Genomic DNA, 27,154 nt, shown 5'->3' with positions numbered 1-27,154 from the left:
CAGAAATCATGTGGACATTATTTGGTGCTAGAAGATAGCCTATAAGAAGACGGTTTCCCGGCTCAACATAACTGTTTTAGTTTGTGTATTGTAACTGGTAACCTGAGTTTGAATTGTTTTTCTACTAAAGGGAGAAGCAGTCACTCCTCTCCTAATGAGCATTTTAATTCTTTGACAATTGGGAAGCCATATCATACCTTATAATTCTTAACCATTGATATGGTTTGGCTCTGTGTCCCCACCCAAACCACATGTCAAATTGTAATCCCCACGTGTTGAGGGAGGGACCTGGCAGGAGGTAACTGGATCATTGGGGTGGTTTTCCCATGCTGTTCTTGTGACAGTGAGATTGTTCTCATGAGATCTGGTTGTTTAAAAGTGTGTGGCACCTCCCCCTTCTCTCTCTCTCCTGATCCACCATTGTGAAGATGTACCAGCTTCCCCTTCACCTTCCACCATGATTGTAAGTTTCCTGAGGACTCCCACCCATGATTCCTGTTAAGCCTGTGGAACTATGAGTCAATCAAACCGCTTCCTCATAAATTACTGTCTCAGGTAGTTCTTTTTAGCAGTATGAGAACAGACTAATACAACCATAATAAATATGTGAAAAATCAGAACCCATCATTCTTTAAGCAAGGGAGATAAAGAAAAGACTGATAAAAATGTTTTGATCATTATTTTAGATATCCTTTTGCTAAACTAAAATACCACTTTATACTTATATATAGCATTAAAAATTTGAAACTACAAAGATTGATATTATTATAATATAGTAGAAAATTGAGAACATGGTGAGATCAAGAAAAACATTTTTTAACTTAAATATACTTTGACAATATGATTTTTCGGCATAAATGTGTGTGTGTGTGTGTGCATGTATAACATAATTATCTCTAAATAAAATTTTCTATGGTCTCCCATAATTCTCTATTCTGGTAGGCCATATATTATTAATAACTTTCTATTATTAATAGTTACTGATAAGATGGCTGTTGCCTCTTTTAAATCAATGTTGTAGATTAGATTCTTATATTTAAACATTTCCTTATTAATGATAAAATTTTCTCTATTAGTATTTCTGTTCAGAGCACTAACTAAGCATCTCATATACCTATTTCTAAAATTGTTATTCTCTCCTCATGGGAATCACCATGCTCTTCATGTTGAAACACACCAAAAACACAAAGGAAGACATTAAAAAACAAATGTTCATTTAATGAAAAAAAGTCTTTCACTAATTAACAAACAGAAAATATCAAGAAAAAAGTGTCAACTTTTGGCAATTAGATTACTCCAACAAAGTACAATTCCCCTTTCAAGTGACTTAGGTATGGTTTCACTTTACTTTCAATATAGGTATTAATGTTTTGATATTTTAATGTCTTGATATTTATATCGAACTTATATTCCATTAGAGATAGTGTGTGCCACGCTGTAAACAACTTCCCTAAAATTAGAGAATTGGAAAAATATGCAATTATATATAATTAGTAACTTTTAGTACCAAACATGGTGGGGCATACTAAAATTCTCACATTCAAAGAACTTTTACTGTAGTTGAGAAAAGAGAATATGGAGACAGATACCTGTCATCCAAAGGTAAAAAGGAAGCACCAAAAGAGAGGTGACAACAATGCTTCCAATTGGGTCCAAGTCAATGATTCTACTTAAGAATAATTTTTTCTTAAATGACAATCTGTCAAAATAAGGATTAGTATACAAAGACAGTTAGTGTATGTTATGGACCGAACTGTATCCCTCCATTATTCATAAGTTGAAGCCCTAACCCACAATGTGACTATTTGGAGATAGGTCCTTTAAAGAGGTAATTAAGGTTAAATGAAGTCATAAGGGTGGGACCCTGACCCAATAGAACTGATGTCCTCATGAGAAGAAGAGACCCCAGAGCTTTCATGAGAAGAACAGACCCCAGAGCTTTCACTCTTTCTCTGTGCCCCCACAGAGAAAAAGCCACGTGAGGAGACACAGTGAGACAGTGGCCATATACAACCGTGAGGAAAGGCCTCAACAGACACCAACTCTGCTGGCACCTTGACCTAGAACTTACAGTCTCCAGAACTATGAGATAATAAGTTTCTACTGTCCCACCTAACCAATCTGTGTATCTTGTGGCATCCCTAAACTGACTGACAACAGTATATTTCCAACTGAAGAAACAGTTCACCAGAGATGAATTTTATAATCTTAACAACCACCTTCAAGATTAGTCATTTCATTGAATTGCTAGGCCTTTACTTACACAGCTACAGTTGCATCCAGGAAGAAATACGATGACTACTAGAATGCCTTTTCCTTCCAATTTATACTATTACACTAAGACTTTTGTTTTTAAAGAGCTCAAACTTCGGTAGGAAACCTAAGACATGTAGACCAATATCCATAAGACAAATTAGAAAAGCAAGTGTCAAATGAGAGGTAAAAATTGTGTAGCATGTAAGTTCAGAGGTGACAAAATTATTCCTACTGTGGGGTGGGGCAGTGGAGAGGGCGCTCTGTAGGTGAGAATGTATGATTGTGGGAAGGAATAAGAAAATCTAGGCCAGACGCAATGGCTCACACCGACGATCCTAGGACTTCGGGAGGCTGAGGCAGGCAGATTGCCAAGAGTTCGAGACCAGCCTGGGCAACATGGCAAAATCCTGCCTTTACAAAAAATTAGCCAGGTGTGGTGGTGTGTGCCTGTAGTTCCAGCTACTTGGGAGGCTGAGGTGGGAGGATCACTTGAGCCTGGGAGGTCGAGGTGCAGTGAGCCATGATGGCGCCACTGCACTCTAGCCTGGGTGACAAAGCGAGATTCTGTCTCAAAAAACAAAACAAAACAAAACAAAACTTGGAAAAGGGAATATTTACACTCAATGCAGTCATTCTCAGTAGCACACAATTGGCATATTGGGCTGGATGATTCTTCAGTCTGTGGGATTCTTCAGTGCATTACAAGATATTTAGCATCCTCCTTCCTTTTAATGTCTGTACATTAGCCTACACATTTCCAAAGGCTACTCAGCAACAGAATCTCCCCAGGAGAGAACTAGAAGTAAACTTTTAAGGATGTGAAGAAAACAGATGTGTTCTAACAAAATTTATTAAGTGAAATTAAATGGCTAATACTTAAGATTCCAAATGCTATATATGGAAGACTATAACATGCAAAATCATAATATTTTAAGTACTGCTTTCCTGTTTTAAGTGTTTATTACATTTACTCAGTAAATCCTAATTTCCCATTTTGAAGCTTCTCATTTCATTGCTTCATTCACATATCTCTGATTATATTTGATTTCTAAATACATTTGCTTGCTCATTACTCTTAGGCTGCCTGTGATGAAGTCAACAAATAAACATCCTTAATTTAAGGCAAAAAAATAAAGTAAATGCATGTTCCTTTTGACTTCCACATGACTTTCAGTCCTCCCTTAACTGATCTTTTACTTTGAAGACTTCTAAATGCTGTGTTTGTGATCTGGGTTGAAGATCTAAGGAGAAAAGATGAGAAGTGACCAAGGCAAAGAAAGTGATGAGAAGATGAATAAAAGAGAACCTGTGCAACTGAGGTCTAAACCGGGGTCTACAAAAATATGATTCTTTTGCAGATCAGGTTCTCCAGAAAGCAGAGCTTAGCGCTTAGCATGCAGGATGCTTATTTTTTTTTTTTTTTTTTTTGAGACGGAGTCTCGCTCTGTCGCCCAGGCTGGAGTGCAGTGGCGCGATCTCGGCTCACTGCAAGCTCCGCCTCCCGGGTTCACGCCATTCTCCTGCCTCAGCCTCCCGAGTAGCTGGAACTACAGGCGCCCGCTACCACGCCCGGCTAATTTTTTGTATCTTTAGTAGAGACGGGGTTTCACCGTGTTAGCCAGGATGGTCTCGATCTCCTGACCTCGTGATCCGCCCGCCTCGGCCTCCCAAAGTGCTGGGATTACAGGCGTGAGCCACCGCGCCCGGCCTGCAGGATGCTTATTAAGAAATGTCTCTAGGGTCAACAACCGTGAAGGGGAAAGGACAGAAAAGGAAGCAGGAGTGGGTAGGAGAGGTGGAGTTGCCAAACAAAACTTAGGACAGCCTCAGCTGACACCACAGCAGCTCAGGAGCTAGAATGGTCCCTCCAAGTTGGTCTTAATTGGGATGAAATAACCAGGTTTTTTACTTCCCTCTCTTCCCACTTATCAATTAGTTCACTGCATGTGGGCAGCACCACCAAGCCTAGGGTCTTGAAGAGGGGCTGTCTGCAGCTGAGGTGATTTGTGAAGGGGCTGGCACGTGAAGGCTGTCTGCCTACGACACTCCCATCAGCAGAGGTATCAAGTCCTCCACTGAAGTGGTATATGAGTGGGCAGCACAGTGTCCACCAGAGATTCCAACTCCATATTTTAAAGAAGTGGAAACTTGGGGACAGAAAGTAATCAGTGAGTTACAAATCTCAGTCTAAACCCCAGAATTTATCACTTGCTGCTTCTTACTACTTCTAACCAAGAAAAAAATGCTATGATCCCTATTTTGGAAAGAATGTGCAAGGCAATTATTTACTTGGTTTAATGAATTTTCTGGAATGGGATAAACAAAAGCAAAGTGTCCAGACAATTCTAGCTAAGATTTTACAGAGAAGACTAAATCCTCAAATTCATCACTATTGTGAGGAGCATCACATGTCAAATGTAATACACCAAAGTGTTTTCGTATTTTCTGTATGGCTTTATGTATGCTCTGCAGGATATTCTGTTTGTGTTCCCTACATTCATGTTACCAACATATATTTATGCCTCTCTTTTCTAGGTCTTCATTGGGTCTCAACAGGAAAAATATTAAATTGTTAATAATCAGGGCTGGTACCAACTAAATGAGCACACTGCAATTAGCAGCCTGACTAACCTCCCTGCTTCTTCATTTTCTAATTTTATTTGCAAGCAGTTAGATATGATATAATAATTTCCCATTTAAAATGCTATGGATAGGAATGGGAATATAAGTGTTTTGTCTATGTACAGGAGTTCTGTTTTTCTAGGACACTTCCCTGCCTAGCCTGGACTCCAGCCACACTGACCTTTCTGTTCTGTATTCTTGCCATGCTCCTTTCCACACTTGTCTCCCCACCCTCAAGTCATCACACGGCTGACTCCTTTTCCACTCCCAGCTGCTGGCATTAAGGTCGTCTCCTCAGAGGTCCACATAATCTAAAGTAATCCTTCCCTGACTAAGCCAAACTTATTTTATATTAACTTATTATCTTGGTAACACAATTACCTCAGATCATCTTCCTTATACATTTATCTGTTATTCATTACTGTATCCCTAGTACATTGATTAGTGCCTGGCATTTACACATACAGCAATTATGCATTTGAAAGAATGAATGCTGGCAATGAGTAAATATTTACAATTTATATGATTTTAAATACACATCAGAAACACAATAATTACAAAATTACATATCTGGAGGGAAAATCGATTCATTCTATATTTTTGAATAATTTTGAAAAAAAGAAGGAACTGCTACTCTGTGTCCTAATACCACAATTTGTATTAAATAAACTCTAAGATGTCTATCTATCTGAGCCTTCCTAAAGGGCACAATGATGCACGAAAGAATGCTTTTGTTTTCCACAAATACTGTAATTTTTGAGGTAACAAAAATACATTGGACCATGTGTGAGACAGTCTTCTGAATAAAACACTGTAAGAAAAAAATGTTGAGGCCAGGCATGGTGGCTCACATCTGTAATCCCAGCACTTTGGGAGGCCAAGGCACAGGCGGATAACTGGAGGTCAGGAGTTCGAGACCAGCCTGGCCAACATGGTGAAACCCTGTCTCTACTAAAAAAACTATGAAAATTAGCTGGGCATGGTGGTGCACACCTGTAATCCCAGCTACTCAGGAGGCTGAGGCAGGAGAATCACTCAAACCTGGGAGGTGGAGGTTGCAGTAAGCCAATACCGCACCATTGCACTCCAGCCTGGGTGACAGAGCACAACTCTGTCTCAAATTTAAAAAAAGGAAAGAAAGAAAGAAAAGGAAAGAAAAGAAAAGAAAAGAAAGAAAGAGAAAGAGAGAAAGAAAGGTTGAAAACATTCTTAAGAGCAACTTCCCAATTTCACTTTAAAAACAAGCCTATAATGAAGAAAGTCTGTATAAGAGAGACAAACAAAAACAAGTCATAAATTAGGTCACTAGATTTACAATAATATTTTTGCAAGAAGCTTTTATAATTTTTGGCTAGCATTTAAGCTAGGAATATAAAATGTCCCAGGAGATTCACTGAACTCAGGAATTCATCTTCTGACAGGGTCAAATGGAATGTCCTTTATGATCCTGGCTGAATATTTATCCTCACACTCAAGTATGGATCATTCCATTTATCTAAGTCTATGCTTTTAATGAAACACTAAATACTTCATTTTTAATTAAGCAAGGTAATAAATTTTTATTTTAACTACATCTGTTTTAAGTTGTAACTCTATACATGTTCTCTTGTCTGTATTAGGGAAAATTTTTCCCATTTACCTAAAATTCTTTTGAGTCTTCTTTCTGTCAACTCTGTAGTTATTCTAGAAATTGGATTCTTGGTGGAAAATACCATGTTTACTCTACCACACCATTTATTTTTATGAGGCTTTAATTCCATCGTCTCTCAGACATCATCTTTTAGGATCCTGGAAGAATTACTGGGTATAGGAAAGCCTGGTCTAAGAAAGTAGATTTTCTTACAGAGGCCAGAGACACAGTTATAACTGGGATTGATGTCAGCATCATAAAAACACAAGCAGGCAGGACCTCTGTCTTAGTATCTGAAGAACTGATATGACAAAAGAAAGATGTCTTATATATCATGAGGTACACTAGAAATGAGCATAGATAAATCCTAGAATTATTTTTAAAATGCATTTGGCAGGCCAAATTTTATCAATCACTATCTAAAATTAATGTTAGTTTCTCCAAATTATCAAGCAGTTGTACTAGACTATAATGTCACTAATGTGAAAGAATACCTGGAAAAATAAAAATAGACCCTTGAATGCAGGCAAGGTCCTTCAGCGGTAATTTCACACAAATAATAATTCTATGTTGCATAATAGTCAACTGATTTTATGTTACTCACATAGGATACTACATATTGTAATAATTCAGGGGGAAAATCAAACATGATCCTTTACCGTGTCTTATTTATTTATTTATTTATTTAGAGATGGAGTTTCGCTCTTGTTGCCCAGGCTGGAATGCAATGGTGCAATCTCGGCTCACCGCAACCTTCGCCTCCCGGGTTCAAGCGATTCTCCTGCCTCAGCCTCCCGAGTACCTGGGATTACAGGCATGCGCCACCATGCCCGGCTAATTTTGTATGTTTAGTAGAGATGGGGTTTCTCCATGTTGGTTAGTCTGGTCTTGAACTCCCAACCTCAGGTGATCTGCCCGCCTCGGCCTCCCAAAATGCTGGGATTACAGGCGTGAGCCACCGCACCTGGCCTGCCATGTTTTATACCCATATTTTAGTAACCTCACAAAGTTAAAAATGATTTCCAAATGAAATGTCAGAGAATTGTTTATTTTACCCAGTTATACTGTAACAAGTCCTGGATGGCACTGTGTCTAGCCTCAAGGAAACAGAACAAGTACAAAGCTAAGTTAAAGGCAACTTTATTACAATACTTTTCCAAACTTCAAAATGCATTTATTACTAAATTTAGCTCTAATATATAATACACTATATTACAAGGCAGAAAGCATTTCTGGTCATATATTTAGCTTCCATGTATTGCCCAAAACACAGCTTCCTAGGAATAGCAGCAGTGCACAGTAGTTTACGTCACTAAGTAAAATATTTCTCTGATGTCTCATAATCATTCATATTGTAATTTATTTTATGTTCTTCTGATTAAAAAAAGCAAAGCTATCTTTTCCATATCTTATTAGTTAATACCTAGAAATTGTCTATATTCTAAAAATATCCACTAGAGATATTTCCTTTGATAGGAAATAGGATTTGCAAATCCAACCAAACCAAAGAATACTGTATTTCTCCATTGCAAATAGGGGTAAAATTCTCTTCTTTCCTTTTTCAGGAGCCAAATCTGGACCTCCTCCTCTTCATAGAGCCATCCTGAATAGTACCTACTTTAAAAGATACCTAAATCTACAATGCACGCACTCTTCTTTAATAAAGTCTTTGTTTATTCTTGCCTCCTTATATTTACTTATTTAGAATAATTTACAATCAACTTTGAATGTAACATAATAATGAACTTAAAAAGTAATCTTGGGAAATGTTAATAATATAAAGAAAGTATTTTCCAAATTAGACAAGGACATTATTTGCTCATTATCCTTTGCATCAACCAACCAACTAACCAAATTCAACTTATGAAAATAATTCGTTTTCCAAGATTACTACCCTAATCACAACAAAAACAGATACAAATCCACAAATAGATCTAGTCCCTTAATTTTCTATTTTTTTTTTTTTGGTTTTACATTTGTGAGCTACCAACTAGCACAAAACATGTTCATCTTCCTTTTCTCACAACAATAGGAAATTGTTAGAAAAGTATAGAAAAAGTTCTATTTTTTCATAAGGCAAATTTAATACAGATTTTGCTATGAAGTTGAAAAAAAAAAGTAAATGAAAAGGTATGTGCTGGCTGCTTGGGGGGCAAGGCTCATAAATCACTGTACGTTAAGAGCACGTGCTGAAACTTCATGGTGCCAGTCACGTAATTTTGTGTATTTGGGACTAAAGACGTGAAGGGGTATCTTTTCCCTGTGGAAATACAAAAAAAAAAAAAAAAAAAAAAAAGAGTGATAGAAGAGTCATAAGAAATAGAAGGAAAAAGGTTCTAGACTAATTCCATCATGCAGAAAACATGCCTTATAAAAGCTTAATTTCACATAGCTGTTTTATTAAGTGGCAAAAATTTTAAGGGTAGAGCATTTTTAGAAATATAGCAATTAATCCACAGATCCCTCTTGGAAACATACATTTTTATGTTCAAAATAAAGTGACTGCAAGACAACACACGAGCTCATTCACAGACATATGTATTGTTAGCAAAGCACCCCAAAATACACCCTTCTGCCCACTTCTTATTTCAATACTAGGGAAAACAAGCCTTAAAATCCAGACAATATCTACTACTTTTAAAATCTGCAAGTTGTACATTTAGGTCACACAAAAGGCACCAAAGTTAAATGCTTAGCTTCTAGCTGCAAAGACGAAATGCCATACCATTACACTTGACAATTTGAAAAACTAAATTGAGACCATTCGTGAAAGGAAAACATTCAATTGTCAAAAAGATAGAGAACTTACTTTGCCTTCTTTGCATTATCGGCTTCAGATTCTTTCACTGAAATATAATAAGCAATATCCAATATTAGTTTGTTTTGTTTAACTTCAAAATCACTTAAGCAATTACCTGCACCAATCAATATCAAATGTTCAACTTCCATGGAGCCACTAAAACGAATTCCATAGTAGCCTGTTATTGGCTATAAACTATAGTTAGTACAACTACTATTACGTCTATACTTTTCAATGTTACTCTCCTGGGCTGGTGTTTTATTTATTTATTTATTTATTTATTTATTTTTGAGACAGAGCCCCTCCATCACCCAGGCTGGAGTACAGTGGCGTGATCTCAGCTCACTGCAATCTCTGCCTCCCTGGTTCAAATGATTCTCCTGCCTCAGGCTCCCAAGTAGCTGGGATTACAGGTGGCTTCCACGATGCCCAGATAATTTTTGTATTTTTAGTAAAGGTGGGGTTTCACCATGTTGGCTAGTCTGGTCTCGAACTCATGACCTCATGATCTGCCTGCCTCGGCCTCCCAAAGCGCTGGGATTACAGGCATGAGCCACTGCGCCCGGCCTGGGGTCTTATTTATATTACCCATGTTATGCACAGCATAATTTAAAAGCAAACTGTCTCGGGGTTGTTTTCTGACAACTACCAATCAGTCTCAATGCCACTCTCTGGGGCAAAAAAACATTCATCCATTAGGATACCTAGAAGTTCACTTACAATGTTCAGTCCCAGTGATCTGGGCAAGGATTCGGAAAGAGCGAGACTGAGTTGTTCCAGTCCTTGGACGCCAGTCTTCAGTATCCTCAATCAGTCTCTTCTTGCTGGCATCACTGTGAGTGGGTACATGATAAAACTCTGTATAGCGCTCCACAATGTGTTTTCTTGGTGGGCTAGGGTTAAGGAGAAAAAAAAAATTAAAAATTGTAAAGTTATATTAAAAGGATAAAATATCTTCTACTAAATTATTTATAATTTATATGATTAATCTTCAATATTCCTTTTATATAAACAGTTTGCTTTGCAAGTATATTCGGTCTCAAGTTTTTAAAAGATCTATCTAAAATAGGCGGGGCACGGTGGCTCATGCCTGTAATCCCAGCACTTTGGGAGGCTGAGGTGGGTGGATCATGAGGTCAGGAGATTGAGACCATCCTGGCTAACACAGTGAAACTCCGTCTCTGCTAAAAATACAAAAAATTAGCTGGGCGTGGTGGCACGTGCCTGTAGTCCCAGCTACTGGGGAGGCTGACGCAGGAGAATCGCTTGAACCTGGGATGTGGAGGTTGCAGTGAGCCAAGATCGCACCACTGCACTCCAGCCTGGGCAACAGAGTGAGACTCTGTTTCACAAAAAAACAAAACAAAAAAACCTTTTAAATTATAAGTAAAAAACTGCACTTATAATGTTAATATAAAATAATGCTATTAGAATGTATTCAACAGAAAGATTACCGTTTAGGTGGGATTTTCCTTTTAATTGACAGAGGAAGGCAGCAGAAGAAAGATTTCCAACATGAAGAAAAAGGAAAGGAAAATGATAAGAAAAAAAGAAAACAACTAGAAAATGAAAGTCCATAGTAGTCAAAATCAAACTTCTTGAAATTATTTGTATTGTTCACTGTATGCCATACGAAACACAGATGCGGATAATATTCACAACGGCCATTAATATCAATATGCTGCTAGAATGTATTGGCTTTCACGAAATTAAATGATCAAATCTTCACTAGGCCCAGGAACCAAGTATGGTTTAGTAGAGGCTAAACTAGCAATTCCGAATACAATTTTGAAAAGGGTCCGAACTATTATTTCTACAGTTTTCTCATTCATATGTACAGGTATTCCTTCTCCTAAAGAAAGCTGTGTGTGGGATCAGCATAGTGAAGAAGAGGTATGGCATTATTAGCAACTACTGAAATATATATTAACAGATCAGAATTTAAAGCTTGGCTCTAAGACTCTTTAGAAAGTCAGTCTCTTGAATATCACATACAAGGTTGTGTTGTTCTGAGGACGTGTAAACTACAGAGTTCAAGAACTTTGAGTTTGCTAAGAACATTCATTTTTATTTCAAAAGGGCATAAATACAAAGGAATTTGCAATGTATATTTTAACACTATGATATATTGAGCATCATGAATAGTGTCCACTTCTCCCCCCTCAAAACAGGGCAAATGCAAATTTTTGGAGGCTATGAGTTTAATTTCAAAAGAGAAAAAGGAACATGAATCTGGACTAGCAGACTACTGGCACAAGATACGAGTACAGAAAGTGTTATAAATGTGGTCAGATGTGAGTGGCACCACCTGCCAGGTTCAACTCACTGTGAGAAAATCATAGTGCTATCCGCAGGCCACACGACTGTCATCATTTTAATAGTTACATAACCAAAACTGTCTCAGCAAAATGGAAAAGCTTTTCCCCAGTGAAGAACAGGATAGAATTACAGTTAGTAACACTGGCTTTAAAATCAGATTCAGTGTGTGCTTTATGCAAGTCATTTCTCTAAGCTCAATTTCCTCATCTGAGAAATAAGACTTGCATCTTAAAGGGTTATTTAAGAACAAATAAGATACATAATGTATGTAAAGTGCTTTCTGCAGTACATAACATGAGGTAATGATCATCATAATGTATTCTTTTATGATTACTAGAAAATCAACTGTAATACATGTTCTATGACTATGAATAATCTGCATATACAAAATAACAAATCAGTAACATTTGCAAAAAATCATGAAAAATACTATAACTTATGGTAATATGGTAATATCATGATTCCACAAGTAAAACATCTAAAAGACCTTCCACTAATATTGAACAAAACCTAGTTCTTTTAAAAATGAACAAAATGTTTTAAAATTAAGAAATAAGCATACATTTCTTCATAAACACACTGCCTTTGGCAGCCATAAAACAGACAACTCTTTATCTTATGCAAGTCCTTGAAAAATTTTATATTGAGCTACTAAACTTATTATAGTTTTAAATTTCTCTACAAGTATTGAGTGTAGTTTGCTCTTAAATGATGCCAATTTCAAGTGTAAGACTATTTTATCCTCTATAAAAGGTTTGGTGTCTAAAAACAAAACAATGGTGTCAAGCTAAGATATCACGAATAATAGAATGACACTACCTAAGTAGTATTTTTAGTTATGACACACTTGTAAAAAGTACACTACCCCTTAGATTCTTTGTGTTGTTTACCACACCTTAAGGTCTTATGTCAAATGATATAAAGTTTCTAAACATTTAGTGCTTTCTGGTTCTGAAACTCCAGAGTGTGATGACCATGATGAAAGAAAAGAAAAATTTCAATAATTTTATTTTAAAAAATGCATTTGGGATATAATGTAAACTTTACTCTCAGGAGCAAGTAATTTATTTCAAAATACAGACATTAAAATAATAATAATAATAAGCTAAAGGAAAGCCCAAACTACAGTTCTAACTCTGGTATACACTGTCCATAATACTCATCTACATCTCAATGAAGGTTAACTTACTAAGTTTTTCATTACAGAAGTGTGGGTGTTCTAAACATACCTCTGATGCATACAAAATTCTCTAGCATAAAAAAATGCTTCTTATGCTCCTTAACATTTTTGAAAATTCTTATAATGAGAAAATCCTAACAAAATTTGCTGGTAGTATTAAATTGAAAGCAAGAAGGAAAGTTACAGAGACAATTACAAAGTGAATCATTGGTTAAGTACTTACACAGTGCCAGGGTTACTGAGGGAAGAATAACACACACACAAAAAGATGTGATAGAGTAGAGAAGACATTGATGTTCCCCGGAAGATGAACAACAGACAAAGAGGGGAGAAAAGAAGAAAAAGAAAAGAAAATGAAATAAAATTCAAAACAATGATTTTCAGTGAAGATGTTACACAAACATCATGCTTCAAAATAATTATGTAAACACAGACAAAAAAAATGAACAAATGTTAGTAAAAATTCTACTACACTGTTATAATCAAGACAACAGTTTTGTTCCCCCATCCCACAAAACACTGAAAACTATTTTATGTATTAATGCTAATTCAAGTATCAAGTGACTGAAAGATCCACTATTTTTTAAAAGGACAAGGTTTTATAAAAATCATTTAAACATGAATCCAAATTCTTATTATGTTCTTAACAAAGGACAGAAAGCAATCAGATGTAAAATGTAGAAATAGATCATTTTAGAATCACTTAAAATCAGAAGAGAATAAGAGAAAAATCTTTCAGTCTCACATAACAGAAGTATATATTAATAGCAAGTACAATTTCTCACATGAATTATCCTGAATCATATGTTATAAAAGAATAATATGCCATTTGAAATTTTTCTTGTTTCTTAGTAGCGACTATGATGAAAAATGTAGGAAGCACAGTGGATCATAAATAATGAGCTATCACTCAATTTTCTTACTCTCTCCTGTCCCTCATTAATACCACCCTCATTCACAAGCAAGTTCCAGTAACTTCAGAAGTGATTTGTGGAAATTCCATAGCTCTGTATTATCAGTGACATAATTATTGCCCAGAAGGCGTGTCTGATAAGACATGGTAAAGGAACTAAGTTAGTGACACCTGAAGTGGAAGAACCTCAAAACATAATTCATTCACATAGCTTATTAAGTGCAGAATCATTAACAACACATTCATATTACAGTAGGGATAGAAAAGACTAAAGTATAAACTGTATAGTTTGCCAAAGAACACACTGTAGCATTATTCAATTCTGCAATGATGTTTAGTCAGAGTAAGTAACAATTCATTATAAACATAGTAAGAAAAACTGCCTACCAGTTTTAAGGCTAAGACTGGTCAGTGTTGCTATATTTCCACATGTCAAAATCAGTTTCATAAACTCAGAGGGTTGAGTTACACTGAGTGAGGGTGAGATGCAGGATTAAGTTGATCTCAATAGTTTGCTTGTATTTACTCTTCTGTAGCCACGATGCACAGCATTCTCTCCTCTGCCTTGTTATTTTAAGTAGCAGGGAAACAGTTTTGCAAAATAACCTCATCCTGAACAGAGCTGAGTTTTAGATGTATATTTAAACATTTTAAAGTTTAGGAAAAATGCTTTATATTAATATGAAGTTAAATGGGGGCAAATGTTCAATGGTGTGGTGGAGCGGCAGCAAGTGGAGGGTTGACTGATTTCAACCTAAAGGTAACAATTTGAGTATGTCAAATAAATATTTTTACATATTTTAGAAAATGTGCCCAAATGGAATAGTCCATCATACACAGCAGTGGTAAATGTGCTAACATGATAGCCAGGTGATCTGGTTTCTCATACTGGCTGTGCTGCCCACTTTCCCCCATGCCCTGGGCAAACTGCAATCTACAGAAGCCTCATTTTCCTCAACAGTGAAATCAATGACAATTTCTCTGTCTTTCAGACTTCCTCTAAGGGTTTATGTTTAGCATATTTGAAGGCACTTTGAAAACTACACAAATACAGGTTTATTGTTGGAATAGATTCCCCAACCGCTCAAAATAAAAAAGGGAATATCTAACCTAATTGTAATATATGCACATCAATTGATTCACATAGCTTCAATTCAATTCTATAATCATTAAGAATAAATATTAATTCAAAGCCATAGAAATAAGCCCAAGTCACAAGCAGATGATATAGGGAAAGGCACATCAAAATTTGGCTTCAAAAGACCTAGGCTCAAATCTTAGCTCTATTAATTATAAGATGTGTGACTTGAGAAAGGTATGTAATCTCTTGGCATGAGAGTTTAAAGACTCAAATCACATAATGCATTTAGAAACACCTAGAACAATGCATAGAAATACCTAACAGATTAATGAATCTTAATCTTGAATTAAAAAAAAATTATATCTAACCTAAATGTTTATTTTTCCAAACGCCATTCTCCCCCTTTACAAGTCTAACATTTTTACACTGGAATCTAGTAACTAGCCTAAGTCTCCGTCCAGAAAAATTTAACTTTAAATGGACAAAACATAAAACAGGGTTTGGGGATGTTTACACTGGTATGCAATATTCCTATATATAAAAAACATAAAACTGTTCAATTAGGGAGACCACAACTACATTGGAATGAAGTTGCTCTGATAATTCAGTAGTTAATTCTCTTGAATGTGTCCCAAGATAGATACTTCGAATTTCCAATACTACTTTATGGTGTGATGCTAAAAAAACTTTTAGTACACGTTCAGAATAACCATAAGTTAATTAATAAAATTATTTTAAGTTCTTATCTAATGTGATTTTTGCCTGTTTTTAAAGCTAGTAATCATGAGCCAGTGTAGTGTCAATACCAATGGAACACAAAAGTGAGGTTTGAAAGTTATACCACAGTGATTCCCAACATCTACACCAATGGTGACATTTAATCAGTTGGTATTTATCTCTCTTAACGAATTTCAAAGATGTGTGGACTTTCTATTATCCACTGACACACAACTGTACATACAGAGGTCTGAACCTGCCAGCAACACTGAATTAAAACTCTAGAAAAATCATAAAGGTTCTTAAGAGACTTTACCATCAGCTTTTGACACTGATTTGGACATCAACTCAGTTTTACATGTTATTCACTAGTGGTATAAATGTTTATGCTTTCTCTTCTATCTTTGTGTTCTACCAGTCTTGACTGATATAAATTACATTTTCCCAAGCACTGCTTCTTTTAAACCAATACATAGTAAAACCCACATACATTTTATGACTTATGTTAAACACTACTATTTATTACTATAAAGCAATTCACCACAACATAGCAATGCAAACCAAGCTTACTGAAAATACTAAATGTGGTTATTCTAAATTACAGCTCTTTTGCAAAATTTAACTTAATTTTGCAAAAATCAGGCATTCATGCTGTTTACTCATATATAAATCACCATATTTCCTCTCCAGTAATGTGGATACTAACTTTGTCACTTGTGTTTTCTGCAAAGAGAAAAGTATTTTAAAATATTACTACCACAACATTTTTTTTTAATCTTCCAAGGCCAGGTTCCTCAAAATATCACACAGGAGCTGTTAGAAGAAATTTCAGTCCAACAAAATTAAAATTATTATAAGATACTAAAAGACTTACCTCTTGAAAGCAGTGGCACATTATAATGCAAGGATATATGGAAAGGGAAAAGGTAAATCACTTAAACTACTTGATGCAAAACAGCAATCCTTCCAGTTTGAAATATAAAGTCCCATTTGGCTCTTAGTAGAGTAAGGGGAGTAGTAAAGAAAACAGCCATCTATGACCAATAATTTGTACATACAGAAGAAAGATTTAAATTTTCTTAACATGCCTTAATCCTTACTCATAAGAAGGAACAGGAATGCTTACAGACTATTAATTTAAAATATTCTAAAAATATCGACATTATGTATAGATTTCATGCTATTAGGATGAACAGCTAATTATTTCTTAGTAATGATGCTTCATTAATAAGCATCTGTTTATGTCTGTTTATCAATGCTATATAAATTTGTGTGGAATAGCTATCAAACTAGCTTAAAAACTAAAAACTAATAGTCCTCCTGGTGCTTTGAGGAAAAAGACAACCTAAGCATTTAACTTTACATCCTTCTGAACTCTTAAATTTTTGGTCATTGGTATGTATTATTTTTTAAATTAAAAAATAACTAATATAAATATAAGGTAACAACTCTCAACTTTAAAAGAGTTTTGTTGTAGGTATTTTGCAACATTATAAAAATCTGGGAAATATAATACTAACAAGTTTGACACTGATTCCAGAAAAAGTTTGACAACTTATGCAAAAAATGCATCCATTAATAGCACAAAACACCTACTCTTCAAAATGACACATCACTGACTAGTAAAGTGTGTAATTTATTTTTATTTCTCAATCTAAATATTGTGAACGAAAGGGCGCTACCAATGTGTCTCAGAGTTTCACAGACAACACACTTTATTTTCAGAGTAATCAAGTTTTTATTGTCCTAATATCTAGACACTTGAAATCAAGCTATTTTTAAATACACCCAGTTTGCAAATGCAAAGCAGTAACTTGCCTGAAAATGATGCAAAATATGTAGTAATCTCTTTTCTCCTGAATTTTGCACAGTGCTGGACAGCAGGCATGTGCTTAATAAACACTGCCAATTGATTAAGAAGCCATCATAAAGGCTCTATAATACTGCCTAGTTTCAGTTTAAAAATAATAAGCTTTAAATCATTTCAAATTTTATCACCAAAGCTGTGCTTATAAAACACAAAACTTAAGCTTGGTATTTTCAGATGTTTTAAATGCAGTACTTTTCCATAACCTGTTTGCTTTTACCTCTACAACTTTCTATTAAGAAGAGTTTTTTATGAGATTTCAAGAAGCAATAGTAGAAAAGATTTTAGTTAAGACACTTCCTTCAATGGATGTTTTTCTACTGAACTTGGAATTTAATAAACATAGTAAACTTCTGTTTTAGTCTTCTGTGTGGCTTGCATTTGACAGACAGCATCTTTCTTTGCAGGATATCTACTCTGATTACTCGAAAATCTATTGTCTTAAAATAAACATACTAAAAAAAAAAAAAAAAAAAAAGATTACGACCAAACACTCCTGAACACTCCATACTGTTTCTCTTCCTCACGTGAAAGAAAAAATAACATTCTTTTTTGAAGGACACTAGTTTTCCTCAATATATATATATATCAGAACTTTAGAAAGCCACCCGCAACCTCAAGACCGTATGTACAGCCCAGGAGCTGTTCTTCTAGAGCTCCTGCTCTCCCTCTCTCAGCAGCAGCCTGGAGTTTTGCCACCTTCTCTCTCAAAGCCCCAAAGTTGCCATGGCAGCAGTGCTACAGAAAGCACAGCCTCTTCATTACAGGAATTAACATTCAGAAGGGATTATCTCAGAGAATGGACCTATCCACACAAGTATTTTAATTATATTTTCCTGGGAACTGGCATTGGTAAAAATCATCAGGCCTGTAGACTATTTCCCTTTGTCTTCCTTTTAAGGTACATTTTTGTCACAATAAATCTGATCAAAATGATTTTACATAAATGACTGCCTTAAAGTATCATCCCTGAATTCCAAAAGCAATAAAATGACCATCATTATTCTCTCTCTTTTCTTTAGTTTTTTCTTTGCAAGTAGGATTACATTATAGAAAAGAATTATTTTTAAAAAAGATACTGTACATAACCTCTCACACGGCCAACTTAAATCCTTGCTCCTCAACATAAATTTCTGACTATCTGATAACATTATATTTGAACCGAAAGTGTTAAAAAAAATAAACAAATAATTGAAGGTTGCTGAAAAACAGATGTGTGATCTTATAACTATGTGTAGTTCAAATAAGTTAATAACTTCAACCAATTTTTTTAATAAAAAGATACCCCCAAAAGGGAAAAACGATAAGAAACAGATTTTCAAAGTGTTCTGCTAACATTGTATGTTTAGTGTCCAATGGCTTAAATTTACTCATTTCAGAAAACGTTTACAACGAAAGTATTTTATAATTTGCTTCTAATGCTTTGCAAGCATGCCTTGTTGTTTCATTACTGTCTGCTTTTAAAGAATAAATTCTAACTTAAACTTATCTGAAAACAATGTTGTTAGCTCTCTGCTCTAAGCTAATGCTTCACATATAGACATGAGTCAAAAGTGGACTGGTTTTCCTAAGATTACCTCCTAGAAAAAAAAACCCTTACAAATTCATGATTTCCCCTCTCCTTACGATGAGCTGTGTAAGGTGACAGCAACTGTAACCACTGTTTGAACTTTTGGTGGCCTATTTAAAAGAATGAAAAAATTGAGGAAGAAAGATTCAAGATTTGCCTTGCATTACAAGTGCCAGCTGCTCAATGCTGTGTCGGGACTTACAAAAAATGAGTTACAGAGAGGTTACCTGGTTCAGAACATGTCAAAATGCACAAGTAGCTTTTGAATAAGTGATAATTGCTTTGCAGAAAGTACCCTATGTATATAAAGGCCATATGTTAATGAGGCAAATAATACTTCATCTCCCTTCCTTCAAAGAAAGTTGGTTTTGGGGGAGAGAAATGTAGAGTATTTCCTGGAAATTACCTGAAAGAAGAGTTTTAGTAAGAGCAGAAAGCACCCTTAGCCACCTACCCATTTTGCTGTTTACTGTCACCCTGGGATCCTCTTCTCTGTCCCTCTGCTAGCTCCTGAGAAGTCTCGGAACACACGCTGGTGACTGCGGGCTGCCGTGGGACATTAACTGCAGTTTTACCAGCGCTCAGTGCAGATGGAGACTGGTCAGCACTAAGATTGGCATTAGCATGCAGTCCAGATGCAGCGAACAGGGGAGGAGTGACGGCAGCCACGGGTGAAGGGGAAGCATGTGATGAGGTGGTCGCATGGGCAGGGGTGAAGGCAGACGATGGTGATGGGATGGATGTGACTTTTGGTGAAGACACAGAACCAAAAGGCCGTGGTGCCTTATTGTAGGCCATGTTGTTTGTGGAAGTGACTTTGGACACAGCAGGAGATGTAATGGGCACAGGTTTAACTACTTCTTTAGGTTCTCCCTATGTAAAACAAAAATAAACATACACAAAACCACACCAAACACATGCAAAATATATTTCACCGAAAAGAACACAGAGCTGATTTTTTAAAAGACAAACACAATCAGGTTAGCAGCTCAAACATCATGTTTCCAGATAAAAACAATGGGCTGATAAAGCATAACATGCATGCTAACTAGTCCCAACATGCATAACACAGATGCACACATTAGGTATAATTTTTAAAAATAAAAATGAAAGTAGTTTCAAAATATTTCGGAAATACAGCAGGAAAACTATCAGAAAGCCTAAAGCCCCTCATCAGTGTCAACCTAGGCATATTCCAAAGGAAAAATGTTTAAACACCCTACAATAAACAAAACATTGCTAACTGAGGTGTTTTTTATGTTAAAATATCCAAAGCCCATCTTTCCATCTTTCAAAGCCCATAGTCCCATTTTTCAAACATGTTTCATTTCTCTCCAGAGTGGAATCATTTGTTTCACGCAGAAGGAGCAGCACATTTCTAACTCTTTAAGTTTAAAAAAACAAAAAACACAGGGAATAAGATAATTTTCACCTAACTCAGGAATGTGCAAACTCTAATTAATAATCTTAAAGAATTTGAAAAAAAAAAACTTTAAAAAGCAAGCAAATAAAACAAAATCCTTTCTTTCCTGTAATCCACCTCCATTTCTCTCTCTGAATGTTTTAAGATATGATTCAGAGATAGAATAAAATTCTTTTCCTTTTCCAAAATAAATATTTAATAGTTACATGAAGAAAAAAAAATCTTCAATATTTCCCCATCGTCAGCAGCCAAAGAAAAAACAACTAGTAAGAAAGGTCAATTCCTCCTAAAATTAGCCGAATTTTTATTTGCCAATCCTTATTCCAAAGCATATTTAAAGTTAAACAAAATCAGACTAAGCTTCTACAACATTCAAGAATAAATCCCAGGAGGGGGGATAGCTCAGAGGTAGAGCATTAGACTTCAGATCAAGAATAAATCCCTATTCCACCCTACCATATCAAAAGAAAAAATCAAATTTTTGAAAAATCATACAATGGTGGTTCTACTGTTTAATTTTAAGAAAAAAGGTAATCTCAATTCATCTTTTTTTTGTTTTGTTTTGTTTTTGAGACAGGAGTCTTGCTCTGTCACCGAGGCTGGAGTGCAGTGGTGTGATCTCAGCTCACTGTAACCTCCACTTCCCGGGTTCAAGTGATTCTCCCACCTCAGCCTCCTGGCTAGCTGGGATTACAGATGCGCGACACCATGCCCAGCTAATTTTCGTATTTTCAATAGAGATGAAGTATCACCATGTTGGCCAGGCTGGTCTCGAACTTCTGACCTCAGGTGATCCGCCTGCCTCGGCCTCCCAAAAAGATGGGATTACAGGCGTGAGCCACCGCGCGCAGCCTCAATTCATCTTACAGGAAGAAGAAAACTAATTGAGAAAAATAAGTAGCTTAGTGCCCACACGAATCAATACAGGTTGAGTATCCCTTATTTAGACAGCTTGGGACCAGAAGCATTCAGATTTCAGATATTCTCAGATTTTTGAATCTTTGTAGAATGCAGGAGCATCCCTAATCCAAGAATCCAAAATCTGAAATGCTGCAATGGTCATGTGAGCATGTCAGTGTTCAGAAAGTTTGGGATTTTGGAGCATTTTGGATTTTCTAATTAGGGATGCTCAATCTGTATAATAAGTAGTTCAATAAATAGGCACAGATACAATTAGGGAGAAAGCCCCCAAAAAGCATAAAACAGATATATATGAATAATGGTTTGAAATTATTTTGAAGACATATATGCAAGAAGAGGGATACCTGCCAATAACCTAAGAATACTCTGAAATGTAATTAAGCACTTATTAATAAAATGTTATTAAAGACTTATTGTGATATTAATTTTCAGTAACCACTTATTTATTCTCTTTAGAAAATATAAGGATTTGGATAAAGATGGGCACATCAAAAGTGAATAGAAATGTAAGAAATCTGACATAAGTTATTGTAACATATGGCTTTGGAAATAATGTTTTATAACATGTATAATTACAAATGGTATGTGCTGATCTCCATTTCCCTACTGATCTCTGAAGGAAAAGAACTACAAGGAAAATTGTACTGAGACTATAAATTAAATGAATGTCAGTATGGTCTGAGACAGAAATGGGAATTACAGTAGCTCAGCAAGGACAATCAAATGATACTCTGGGTGCTAGCTTAAAAACACACCTTTTGAACAGGAACCGGCTCAGGCTTGGGTGTAGCAGATGCTCTGAGGAAAAAAAGAAAGAAAAAGAAAAAAAAAATAATGAATTTTTATAAACTTGCAGACTTCTTAATGAAATTTTTACTATTATAAGCCTTAATATACTGAATCACTGGAATTTATCGTTTCATAATTCATAGTTTTTACTATTCACAATCTTCTAATTCATTCATGTAAGTCAAATGCTGCAAGATTCAACATTTTACACACTAGGTATTCAATAGCAGTCTCTGGTTCTCTACAAATTCAACTGAGGAATGACAAACATCAATCCTGTTTGTGAGTGCACCCATGTTTAATCGTTAAGGATACCCCCCACCTAAAAGGGTAAAGTATAATAAACATGATCTTCTGATCTTTGAGTGGCTCCTCAACCATCTAATCTGACTCCTATCTCCAACAGTATCTGTCTTTTCTCCTAACATCCATGAACAACATCCACACGATATTGGGTCTCTGTGAAGATGCTGAATACATTCTAGTTGAATTGGGTCAATGAATGAATATTTATTCTGTATTCCTATTCTCAAGTGTCTATGCAAGTTAATACATTTAATTTGCTAAAAGTAAACTGTAGGTCCTTCTACTAGACTATAATTTCAGAGAAGGCAATGACCATGCCCCATCTGTGTCTGTATCAGCACAGTGTCTGGAATGTAACAGGTCATCAGTAGTAAGTGTGGAAAAGAGAGAGTGAAGAAAAAGACAAAAATCCATGTATATAACTTGACTATTTCCAAATTCAAATTAATTTTTATTTTAAATATATGCTTTTTGTACTACGTTATTATTGTGCCTTTGGTTAGCATGGGCTCAACAGTAACAATAATTGGTTTGGAGCAATTAGCTCATATAATCTTAACCATACCCAAGTAAAACCTATGGTTATCCCAATTTTTCAGAGAAGAAACTTCAAAAGAAGTGGAGGTAAATTGCTTAAGATGGAGCTGAGGCCCACCACTGTTAAATATAACAATATACTGTTTGTATCCATGGACAGGAACTAAATGACTGGGAAAGCCTCTAATGTTTTAAAGCCTATTTACTTAGTGTTAAGGTATATGTTATGTTTAATATGCCAGTAGCAATTTGATTCCACTCATATCACACTAGCTGGAGGATAACACACCAAGCACAGAATTCAAGAAATGTAAGCATAGCAGGTAAATACTAAGTGATGATCATTTTAAGCTATAAACCATGAGCTTGTTTTACTTTAAAGAGAACAGATCACAAACAGAAGACACTAGCACAGGATATTCGGTCTCTATGAGTATAATCTAATAATGAACTCTGATCAACATTTTTAGCAGCAACTGAATTTTCCAAAAACAGTTAATTTGGTTAGCTATGGCAAGCACTGAGAATTGGCTAACCTAATGAGAGGTAGCAATGGATGTTAATATTCAGTTACTGCAATACAGATTACACTCTGTGCAGTTGCACAACCTTCTATGTGTACTATTTAATAGACAACTTCTCTTTTAGCTTGTAGGGTTATTATAATGAGCAAAGGAAACAAGTTCAAGTAAAGAACAGTGGATTCCAGTGAATAAGGAAACCTATTTCTCAAAATTAGAATTGTTGTAATTGTCTTCCTTTTCTTTCGACAAATATTGAGCATCTTTTACTTTAACAATGTCATAGATTACATAAAAACAATAATTTTTAAAGGATGTTTAAAAAATTGAGGTACAATTACGAAAAAAAATTCTTCCTACATTTTCTCTTCAAATCCTGGCAAATATACAATGGGATAACAGATCCCCTTTGAACTACAGTGATCATCACAAGTCACTTTTGTGTAGTGTGAGTTTCAAACCAGCAGAGAGAGATCTTGGCAACGGCTCTGTGCTATGGGCTCAACAATTTTCTTATTGTTCACCCTCCTTGGTGTGAAGCCACTGTTCAGGAGTAAGCCATGACGGTGATATACCAGTGCCTCAGCCCAGTAGTATCCTCAGTTCATGAAATTCAAAGAACAAAGCCATCAATGTGGCTAGAACAATCTATTCGAAGTTGATTGACTTTTGTAAAAGTAGTATCCAAAATAAAAATCCCTGATGCATTATAACCAGTTTCAAAACCTCTACCTGAACAGTTGAAAGGAGTTTTAAGTGATAACTGACTATATTAAAAACTAAAATTGTGATGTACCGGTTAGAATAATGTATAGGAAAAATTATGCCACAAATAAACAGCAGTCTTATCAAGAATTAGATGCAAATGAATCAAGCTAAACTGCATCTTTTGAATACCCAATGCAGTGTTATACTTAAGGTATATTTTTAACTAATTAATGTAGTTTCCTAAAACTGCTTTATAAAATAACATGTTTTTTAGTTAATAAGGTTCCGAATGTTCGCATTAGTGTTTAAGAATGAGGAACTAGACAACAGAACTAGAATGATAAAGATTATGCACATTACTCATTATGTCTTGGTGACTCCCTCAAGCATCTAATATACTTAACTCGCAAACAATTATACAGAAAAAAAGGAGGGTGTTTGCCTCATCTTCTATGAGATGAGCTCTTGTCTAAGTTTCCCACAGCATGGCCATCTTTGGATCCACTGACCTTGGGACCCATAAACACTAGGGTACATCATTAATCACTTTAATTGCAAAGTTGTCAATCTGTAATAACAAAGCAACTCTAGAAGGAAAAAAGTGAGCACTCAAGAGTGCAGAAGGATGTCTTTCTAAACAGTTTCCTCACACTTTATTGCATATTCAGCTAGTCTACTGTCCCAAATACTCAAACCTTAAACATTTAAATCACTATGGCAATATATTAGGTTTTTCTAAATGGTTTGAGATTATGTAAAGATTCTATTTCCTATAAACAAAAGTACAAAATAGTTATATATCAGCATATTATAACAGTTTGTGGCTTATAAAAGACCGTACTCTTCACATACACATGCACTCACTCACACACTCCTTTTCTCCCTCTTTGCATCTTCTCTATCTTACTATAGGAACTAATACGTACATCTTTTTTTCCTACAGAGAGAAAGAAATAACCCAAAGCTGGTCAGGCTTTTTGAAGAGTCAAAGAAAGAAGGAAGAAAGACAAAAGCAGCAGAATTGCTTTAGCCCATGTGAGTACCAGTGGCCCTCTGTGCCTGTGCTTGATTTTAAATTTGAGTGTGGCTCTGATATATATCCAGAACAGGCAGTTACCATTTGATAATTATAATACTTCTCTAAGCATATCTAATTATAATATATCTAATTATAATACTTCTTTAAGAATTATAATTATAATAATTCTGTAAGTAGGGTGAGTGCTTTTGTTGCAATAATCCTTTTCAGGTGGCCATGAAGGTTTATTAGGGTTTGAGAAGAAATTTTCATCAACCAGATAAAAGTCAAGCCAGAGAACCAATGGATGGAAGAAAGGAAGAAAATAAGAGGGTATTAGGGCAGAGTGTGAGTGATATCACCCCAATTTGTTATTTTAAAGTTCAAATGATTAATACTTAAATACCTGAAAATCACTAAGAAAGAAAGCATTTTGTCAAGTAGCAAGCAATTCAAGCAAATTTAAATTTAAGTAGCATAAGTGGAAACAAAGACTAACAGCTACCTTAAATTTATTCTATGTGCCAGGCACTCAACCGCATATCCATATAACTATATTTTTCATTTATAATAATCTCATGATTTAGGTGTCATTCTCTCATTTTACAGATGAGAAACTCAAATGCAAAGGGGTAAAATTGGACAGGCACGCTGGCTTGTGCCTGTAATCAATCCAGCACTTTGGGAGGCTGAGGTGGGTGGATCACCTGAGGTCAGGAGTTTGAGACCAGCCTGGCCAACATGGTGAAACCCCATCTCTACTAAACATACAAAAATTAGCTGGACGTGGTAGCATGTGCCTGTAGTCTCAGCTACTTAGGAGGCTGAGGCAGGAGAACTGCTTGAACCTGGGAGGCAGAGGTTGCAGTGAGCCGAGATTGTGCCACTGCACTCCAGCAAGACTCTGTCTAAACAAACAAACAAACAAACAAACGAACGAAGGGGTAAAATGACTTTATCAAGTCATTCATCCAGTTTGGAGTGAGAGACTAGTTATCATCCCAAATGTTCTCCAAAGACCTTGCTCTTCAGCACAAATTGTTTGAATTTCTAAAATCAGTGTCAACCCAAGCAAAATGGCTTTCCAGTATCACCCTCTCTTCTAACTCCTCACGGTGGAGGGGGCCATTTTGTGGGAAGGGCACTTATTCCATATGGGTACAGGTCATCTCTAAAGGTAACCACAATCCAAAATTATATAGAATCGTGTCATGGAAGAATAAGAATCAACAAAGATGTCATTTCACTCAATGTGCCAAAAAAAGAAGTCCAAAACAAAAATTACTGTGGGCACACCCCAAATTGACTTCATCATCTGGTGATATTCCATGTAAATTCATTCGGTCAAAGCCTCAATCTTCTAAAGTATTCCAACAAAGATACAACACTTAACTTGTTATCTCCTTAGGTACATTTATTTTAAAATAATAGTATATGACATATTTTTAAGAATAAGTGTTTTATATATCCTATAATTTATTTGCATACATCTTTCTTAAAACTGTTTTCAAATTATGTGCAAAATTTCACAATATTCTATTTGATTCCAGAGGGAGAAAACTTATTGCTGTAATTCTACATTTATTTCCATAGTAACAGTTTTATGAGGGAAAAAAAATTATTTGCCCATTGTGCCTCATGTCCACACTCAAAAATAACTTCAGAATCTTTTAAAGAAAAAAAATCCATTTTTCTAAATAGTATTTATAAAATTTTTATATCAGAAAGAATGAAGAGATTACATAATTTTAGATGTATTCAAGAATAAAAGAAATTTCAAATTTAAGAGTAATTCATTATTACTATGGAAAAAATTTCATTACAGTGAAAATACCATTTCAATAAAGGGTTTCTATAAACAATCTATTCTATATGTCCCACTGTTAAGAAATGGCAAATTTTATTATACAGGGCCAGACAGTAAATATTTTAGTCTTTGTGTGTCAAATGATCTCAACTATTCAGCTCTGTCACTG

General features: G+C 35.5%; 1 protein-coding gene across 11 annotated transcripts in view; it reads right to left on the bottom strand.

Moving 5' to 3' along the window:
• PDLIM5 (PDZ and LIM domain 5) overlaps positions 1 to 27,154 on the bottom strand; it is a 216,444-nt gene that overhangs the window by 72,772 nt on the left and 116,518 nt on the right. For 3 of the 11 annotated variants that reach the window (XM_063603832.1, XM_063603833.1, XM_034958926.3), the window contains exons 4-8: positions 22,055 to 22,097; positions 19,410 to 19,828; positions 10,763 to 10,780; positions 10,029 to 10,201; positions 9,318 to 9,354 (exon numbers count right to left, since the gene is read on the bottom strand). In XM_063603832.1, the coding sequence (XP_063459902.1) occupies positions 9,318 to 9,354; positions 10,029 to 10,201; positions 10,763 to 10,780; positions 19,410 to 19,828; positions 22,055 to 22,097 (690 nt within the window). Of the gene's footprint in view, positions 1 to 7,476; positions 8,769 to 9,317; positions 9,355 to 10,028; positions 10,202 to 10,762; positions 10,781 to 19,409; positions 19,829 to 22,054; positions 22,098 to 27,154 lie in introns of those variants that run through there. The other 8 variants (XM_003829906.5, XM_057302108.2, XM_055111633.2 and 5 more) reach the window with 5 other exon arrangements.

The sequence above is a fragment of the Pan paniscus genome, chromosome 3 (assembly GCF_029289425.2).
Source record: "Pan paniscus chromosome 3, NHGRI_mPanPan1-v2.0_pri, whole genome shotgun sequence".
Classification (NCBI taxonomy): Eukaryota; Metazoa; Chordata; class Mammalia; order Primates; family Hominidae; genus Pan; species Pan paniscus.
Note: the sequence above shows the minus strand (reverse complement) of the source record. Positions and strands in the feature narration are given on the sequence as shown.